The 7,769-nt window shown below is 56.4% G+C and overlaps 1 protein-coding gene and 1 pseudogene across 1 annotated transcript; one reads left to right on the top strand and one right to left on the bottom strand.

The window, feature by feature from the left end:
• Positions 1-4,036: 4,036 nt before the first annotated feature.
• On the bottom strand, positions 4,037-4,809 carry LOC111550729 (annotated as a pseudogene).
• A 535-nt stretch (positions 4,810-5,344) lies between these two features.
• On the top strand, positions 5,345-7,469 carry FOXI2 (forkhead box I2). The gene is made up of 2 exons (XM_023224272.2): positions 5,345-5,888; positions 6,617-7,469. The coding sequence occupies exons 1-2, from the start codon at positions 5,378-5,380 to the stop codon at positions 7,060-7,062; spliced, it is 957 nt and encodes a 318-aa protein (XP_023080040.2). The 5' UTR covers positions 5,345-5,377; the 3' UTR covers positions 7,063-7,469.
• Positions 7,470-7,769: the final 300 nt, after the last annotated feature.

Raw genomic sequence — 7,769 nt, 5'->3', positions numbered from 1 at the left:
GATGATGAGAACTCAGGCTATAGGGGCAGAGCCATGTCCTGGGGAGGCTCAGTCACACTGAGAAGTGGGAATCTTCTGAGACAAGGGGAGCATCTGGCCTGGAGGGTACATGTCCCTATTTGTTTTTTAGTTTCTGATTGCTTTGTGACAAATTACTACACATTTAGTGGCTTCAAGCAATACTCACTTATTAGTTCACAGTTCTGTAGGTCAGAAGTCCAGCCGGATATGTCTGGGTTCTCTGCTCAGACCAAGTGTCAGCCACTGTGCTCTCATCTGGGGCTTGGGGTCTCCTTCCAAGGTTATTCTTGTGATTGGCAGAATTCATTTCCTTTTGGCAGTGGGACTGAAGTCCCCGTTTCCTCTCTGGCTGTTAGCTGGGACCACTCTCAGCTCCTGCAGGCTGCCCACATTCCTCCCGTGGCCTCCATATTGAAGCCAGCAACAGTGCATCAGATCCTTCTCTGACTTCCAGCCAGGTGCGGTGACTCACGCCTATAATCCCAGCACTTTGGGAGACCAAGGTGGGATGATCACCTGTGGTCAGGAGTTCAAGACCAGACTGGTCAACATGGTGAAACCCCGTTTCTACTTAAAAATACAAAAGTTAGCCGGGCATGGTGGCAAGCGCCTGTAATCCCAGATATTTGGGAGGCTGAGGCAGGAGAATCATATGAACCCTGGAGGCAGAGGTTGCAGTGAGCCGAGATTGTGTCACTGCACTCCAACCTGGGCAATGGAGCAAGACTGTCTCAAAAAAAAAAAAAAAAGAATTCTCCGACTTCTGCTGCTACTGGCAGCCAAAGTAAACTCTGCTTTTAAAGGGTTCACCTGGCTGGGCCAGGCCCACTGGAATAACTTCTATATCTTAAGGTCAACTGACTTGGGACTTTATGTCTGCAAAATCCCCTCACAGCAGTACCTAGGTTAGTGTTTGGTTGAGTAATCTGGGAATCTTGGGAGTCATCCTTGGAATCCTTCCCACGATGGTTTTAGAAAGGTCAGTCTGGCCATAGTGTGGATAACATATTGGGAGGGACAAGATAGACAGCAAGGCGGACCTACTAAAAGCTGTTGCAATCATCCTGAAAGACAGAGGAATGGGCTTTGGATTAGCGAGAAATGATTTAGACACAGCGTAAAGACTTCTTGCTGACTGATTAGTTGTGGGAGGGAGGGGAGGGAGAGTCAAGGTGGACTCCCAGGTTTTGCCTCAATCAACTGAGTAAGTGATGTTGCCATCCACAAAGATACTATGGATAAACAGGTTTTGGAGTGGAAGATAATGAATTATTCCTCTTCATGTTGAGTTTGAAAGGAAGACAACCTAATGGATGATAAAAATGGGGGATCACTGGTTAACGCAGGGGTTCTCCAGTGGGGTGATTTGGCTCCACAGAGGACACTTGGCCATGTCTGAAGATATTTTTGGTTGCCATAATAGTGGAGGCGTTATCCACATTGAGCAGGTAGAAAGCAGGAGTAAAAAATCCCACAACACACAGGACAGCAAAGGTTTTGCCGTCAAATGTCAATAGTGCTGAGGTTGACAAACCCTGAATCAGAGGCCAGAAATTAAAGCCACAGGAGTGAAGAAGAGGGCCCAGAACAGAGCCCTGCAGAACCCCAGCCTCAGAGCAAGGGAAGCCAGCCCGGAGCCTGAGAAGAAGCCAGAGAAGGGGAGGCCAGCCAGATGAATAGTGCTGAAAAGCAGCCAGAGAAAGAGGTGTTGATTCTGGCAGGTGTCAAGAGCTGCTGCAAGTCAAGCAAAATGAGGAGTAAAAAACCATCATTGGATTTAGGGTGACCGAGGCCACCGGAGCCTGTGCCTGAACAGTTTCAGTTGAGTCATGGGAGTGGACGGTTGTCTGCACTGAGTGAAGAGTGCACTCTTGAGAGAGAAGGTTGGGGCAGCAGCCACCGGAGACCAGGCTTCTGAAGACCTGGAGACACCTCAAAAGGGATGTGGGCTGAAGGGATTTGTTGCCATGGAGAGAACTGAGATCTGCAAATGCTGATGGGAAGGAGAAGAGAGAGGAGGAGATCACAGAGTGAGGCCCCTGAGAAAAGTGTGAGAACAGAACTAAGGGCACAATGTCTCTTCCAGGCCCTGCCAGCAAGTGCCCCCTAAGTGCTGCATCCCAGGTGTGCACCTGAGTCCCAGTCCTGCCCAGGAGAGACTGGCCTGATGATGGAGAAGGAGAAGAGGTGCCCCCGGCAACAGGTGTAGGTGCAGCTGCAGGTGGGCTTGGCAGTTTGAAAGGTGGAATGCTGGGGAGACTTATACTCCATGTAGGCAGCAGGGGTCACTTTTGAAAATAAAGGAGAAAGAAATGGATCAGAGGCTTGAGGCGGGTGTGGAGGGCTGTTCTGTTTAGAGAACCCCAGCAGGACTCTCAGGCAGGGCACAGTCTTTTTGCTTGTTATTTCTTTCCTGGGATTTTTTTTTTTCTCTTGGAAAATTCTCATCAAAGTTCCATGCAAGACCATTTAAGGGTTAACACATTTTCCCCCAAAATGACTGCAGTCCCTCTACTGAAATTCATTTTATGAGTCCAGTCTGTTGAAAGATAAGGAAACTATTACAGTGGAGATGGAAGATGAAAGTTGAGAGAGCAAAGAAGGGTGAAAAAGATATGGACATATATACCCATGGCACAAATTTTAATGATTTCTGTAAAGTGTAATTGAGGGAAATTACAGGAAGTTTCATTTGATTTTCTTAGAGGTCCTGAAACTCACGAGTGTTACAGAGTTATAGTATTTACAGAAAGAAAGGCTATTAAAATTCAAGAGAATTTGGAAGGAACTGACGTCCTTTTTTAAAATTCCTTTACATTGCAAAAGATGACCTAAGCTATTCTTTAAAATTCAACATCTCTGATTTTATTCTCACAGTAGTGCAGTTAACTGCAGATAAAATTAGCTCTTCCTATCAAATCATTGTGTTATTCCACCAAAACAGGTGTCTTCTACACACACAACCTTGGACAATCGAAATCCCTGACAAGGAGCAGCTGCTTTTGTTCAGTACTTCATGACAGCCGCCAGAAAGCAGGGACGGCCAGGCGGACTCCTGTAGAACCTGCCCTGCCGGTGGTCCTGCCGGTCTGGCTGCAGCTCCCACTTTCTCACTCTCTCTGGGAGGACTTGGGTCAAGGCAGAGCTGTGCAGCCTCTGTACATCCTCATCAAGCACGGACTCAAAAACTGCGTCCTAATCAGCAGCTGTTTCAAAATTCCAGAAGGTGTGGAGCCATCCCAGATCCTCTGGCAAGCTCTGGAAGGGTGTTATGGGAGGAAAGTGGGTGTCTACAGGCGCTGATATGGGTTTGCACCATAAGGAGAGGATCCAAGTCGTGCTTGCAACACATGTGCTGAGTGAAAGACACTTTCTTCAAGAGGTAGTCACCAAAACACTGGTCACATCTACGGACAGCATGGTTTCCACTGAAGGGGCACTGGAAATGGCTAAGCTGAGTGGCAGACGGCACTGGCTGCTCTTTTGGGTGGAAGCAATAGACTGTGCCCACCTGAGAAGCAAGAAGAGGCGTGTCCCACCCCAGTACTTCCCGTTGACTCCGCAACCGCTGGGTCAACGATGGGGATGAAGGGGAGGGCGGCTTCGTAAAAGGCACCTGGGACCCCCCACAACTAGCATTCCTTTGAGAAAAATTAGAAATCTTTAGGAAAGGGGGAAGGAAAAAGGGGGCGGAGTTCAGCTGAAGAGCCGACCTCAAAGAACCATTTCGGGGTATTTCTTTTCTCTTCACTGCTTGGGAACGGCCTTCAGTTCACCCACCACTTCCTAAGTGGCTTCACTTCTAAGGGGAGAGGCCAACGTTCCAACAGAGGGTCTCTCACTTCTTTCCACCATTTGTTAAATTGTTCTATAAATTAGTTGTTTTACATAAAGTTTGAAACTACGATCTGGGAGGCCTAGGGGCTGCACCACCAGTAAGTCGCTGACTCAAACCGGGCCCTTTAATCCCCAAATCCAAACTCTTTCCTGGATCGATTGAACAGCTGGCCCCAACCTAAAAGCCTCCTCCACCGCCAAAAGTCAGGACGGGTTGGTCCTTTTGTTTTTCAAATGAATTGAAACTAGATCCACAGCCCCGCGTAACGCTGGGGAATACCCAGGGAGAGGCCAGCTTCCAGGAGGTCAGCTCCAACACCGCGGGCAGGAATTTGGAGGGATGGGGAGGTCTCATCTCTGAGCCTTGAGCACCAGGCCTGAATTTTCGCCTTTCTCGCAGGTGCCCGACTCGGAGTCCGGGAGGCGAGCGCTCTTCCCAGGTACCCAGCCCAGCGCGGCGCGTCAGCCTGGGTCCATCCTCCGCCACCCCACAGCGCGGGGAGCAGGGGAGGCCGAGAGCCGGGCAGAGTGGGGGGACAGGAGAACCCGGGCTGCAGCTTCCCCTGGAGGCAGCAGGACAGGACGGCTGGCGTCCGACGCACTGCAGAGACGTCCCTGTTTTCGCCTTGTCCCCCGACAGCCCCCAGAGAGCTTGGCTCCCTCCGCACTGCGCTCCCGAGACCACAGGGCGGAGAAACCTTGCGGAGCCCCAAACTCCCTGGCGTGGGAAAAGCGAAGACTGCTCTGGACGGCTGCGGCGTCCGAGATTTCCAGGGTCCCGACCCTCCCTGGGGTACGCGCGACTTCGGCTCAGATGTCAGTCCACTGCCTTTGCGCCTTGAGGGCGCGCGGACTTCGGACGACCCCAGGGCCGGTGCCCACGCCCAGCCCCTCGTTCTCCACCGCGCCACATCCCTCTGCGGCTCTAGCCTGGAGGTCTACGGACTTCATTGCTATCTCTTGAGCAGTGTAGTTGCCCTCTACCCCTAGCCCCGAGTCCCGGGTAACCCAGGGGCCCCGGCGAGGCGAGTTTCATTGGGGAAAGATGTCCCCAGGCGAGAAAACGGGCCGCGCATTGGACGGGGCTCCCAAGACAGAGCCCTGGGGGCCTTGAGGAGTCGTGGTACCTTTCAGGGAAGTCGGGGCTGGGGGCCCCATGAAACCAGACGAGGCTAGGGACTTAGGGTCCCTGCAACCAAGACCGCGAGCGACTGTGGACTCGGGACGGATCGCACAAAGGAGGAAGGGGGAATCAGAGGGGCGTCCGGTCGGGGACGTGTCAGGCCTGGGCGGGGCGGAAAACTGACACCGGGGCGAGGACAAGAATTTCGCTCCTCCAGGGCTGCCAGGGGAGGGGCTCGCCACCGTCACTCTCTTTGGGCTCTGGCCCTGACGGTGTTTAAAGGGCGGAGGGCTGGGCCGGGCTGGTCGCACCCCGGGGCTGCTGGTGGCCAAGCTGGATGGGTCGCCCATGAGCTTCGGTGCGGCACCGCTGGCCCAGACCCGGGCGCGGCTGGACATGGCCACCTACTGCAAAGACCTGGGCCCCTCCTCGGCCCCGCCTGGCCAGGCCCGGGCCACCGCGCACCCCCCGGGCTATGAGCATAGTGATCTGGGCGCGGTGGGCGGGGGCCCGCGCCTGTGGGTGAATGCGCCAGCGCTCAGACCCAAGTCCTACGCTTCGGGTCCCGGACCCGCGCCGCCCTACGCGGCCCCAGGCTACGGGGCTCCCGGCCCGCTCCTCGGCGCCCCGGGCGGCCTGGCGGGCTCCGACCTCTCCTGGCTGAGCCTCTCCGGCCAGCAGGAGCTGCTGAGGCTGGTGCGGCCGCCCTATTCCTACTCGGCGCTCATCGCCATGGCCATCCAGAGCGCGCCCCTGCAGAGACTGACTCTCAGCCAGATCTACCAGTATGTGGCTGGCAACTTTCCTTTCTACAAGCGCAGCAAGGCGGGCTGGCAGAACTCCATCCGCCACAACCTGTCGCTCAACGACTGCTTCAAGAAGGTGCCCCGCGACGAGGACGACCCAGGTAACAGCGGCACGCCGGCTCGCTCCGTCTAGGACTCCCGGTCTTTCCGCCATGCCGCGGGCACTCGGCGGGTGGCAGTGACCTTGAACAACCTAATTCCTCCCTGCGCGTTGGGGATACCCGGGGGAGAGAGAGAAGGGGGAGACGTGCTTAGCCATGAACAAGTTCTCAGACAGCGGTAGTGCCCACAGGCCCGCGTTTGCAGTGCAGAGGTCCCGGGCCTCTCAATCTCTGTGCGCTCCTTCGGAGGAAGAAGCGGGAGAGCCAGCACGCTGGGTGACCTTGGGAGTGACTGAAATTCCCTGGGCCTCAGTGCCCTACCCGGTAAAGTGGGGAAGACAGCGCCTACCCCAAGGATAGGCAAAACAAATAGGATGCCCATTTGGAAAGCTCTGGAGCCTCCCTGGGGGCCCGGTCTGCGATGTCCTTGGCACAGCGGCTGGCGGAATCCCACGGTTCGCATCCCGCTGGCCTTCCTTCACCTTAGCGGGTCTCAGCCTTTCCCAAGGCTCCCTTCCTCCTCCTTCCTGGATTGCCACTTTCTTCCCACTCCGGCTGTGGAGGCCCATTGGATACACAGTGCCCGTCAAGGGAGGGATGGGGGCGAGGGCTCAGACCCTCTGCGAGGGCCAGCGGGAGATCTTTCTGAAGCTGACCTCCTCGCTCGCTCACACCACGGGTCCGTCAAAGCTCGAACTTTCTGAACTGGGCTGTTTCTTCTTCTGCAGGTAAAGGCAATTACTGGACCCTGGACCCCAACTGCGAGAAGATGTTTGACAACGGGAACTTCCGAAGGAAGAGGAAGAGGAGAGCTGAAGCCAGCGCGGCCTCGCCCTCGGGAGCCAGGAGCGAGGGAGGGGCCGAGGCGCCCGCGCTGGAGCCCCCGGGCGCGGCTTGCCCGGACCTGCAGGCTTCGCCCTCTCCATCCGCACCCGAGGCCGCCACCTGCTTCTCCGGTTTCGCCTCGGCTATGAACGCACTGGCGGGCGGCCTTGGCACCTTCCCCGGGGTCCTGGCGGGCGACTTTTCTTTCGGGAGGCCGCCGCCGACGGTCGCCGTCCACACTTCCCAGACCCTTAGCCCCTCGCCTAGCTTCGTCCCTGGCCACCAGACCGCGGCCACTGGCTTTCGCGTCAGTCACCTCCTCTACAGCCGGGAAGGGACGGAAGTTTGAAGGGATGCTGGAGGCTAGCCGGGTGCGGTGTCCAAAGGTGCTGAGCTCAGGCCTCCGGTTTCCCCTGGTGACAGCCCCACGTGTTGGCGCCAAAGGCCTGGGTGCCCTGGGAGGACGCGCAGAGCCGGGAGCGGCTTGGCCAGCAGGGAGCTGGGCTGAGCGGCTCTTGGGCCTCGGGGTGGGTGGCCCGTCTGCTGTGCACCCCTCACCCAGGCGACCTTCAGAGCTTCCCTGCTCTGCCTCTAAGTCGATCCCTCCTGGGCCTCCAGAACCTGTGCTCTCCAGGGATTTGCCTTGAAGGGGCGGCACGGTTGGCGCTCAGCTCCGACGTTTCCCAAGCAGGCTGGCTGACTCCAAAGAGCCTTAGAGCAGGTGGGAGAAAAGTGGGCTGCCAGAGCGGCCCAGGGGGTGGGGGCTCTTTCCACCTCCACCCAGTTTGGGTCACCTGGCTCAGGGCCTTCCCTCCTGCTTCAGGGAGGCTGCTGCAGGGGCTGGAGGACAGAGCTTAGGAGCAGCCACAGTGGTGGGGTCCAGGTGGGCCAGAAGCCTGCAGTGAGGGGATGTGAGATTTTTGGGATTGGGTCCTGTGTAAGGAAGGTCTTGCTAATGGCTGAAACTGCCGGTGGTGGGAGGGAGAAGGGCTGCCTTAGCAGAAAACGCCCTTGGGATACCAGCTCCCTCCCCTGTCACTCAGCTCTGGTCCTTGA

Source organism: Piliocolobus tephrosceles, chromosome 9 (assembly GCF_002776525.5).
Source record: "Piliocolobus tephrosceles isolate RC106 chromosome 9, ASM277652v3, whole genome shotgun sequence".
Taxonomy (NCBI): Eukaryota; Metazoa; Chordata; class Mammalia; order Primates; family Cercopithecidae; genus Piliocolobus; species Piliocolobus tephrosceles.
This window is presented reverse-complemented; position numbering and strand designations above follow the sequence as displayed.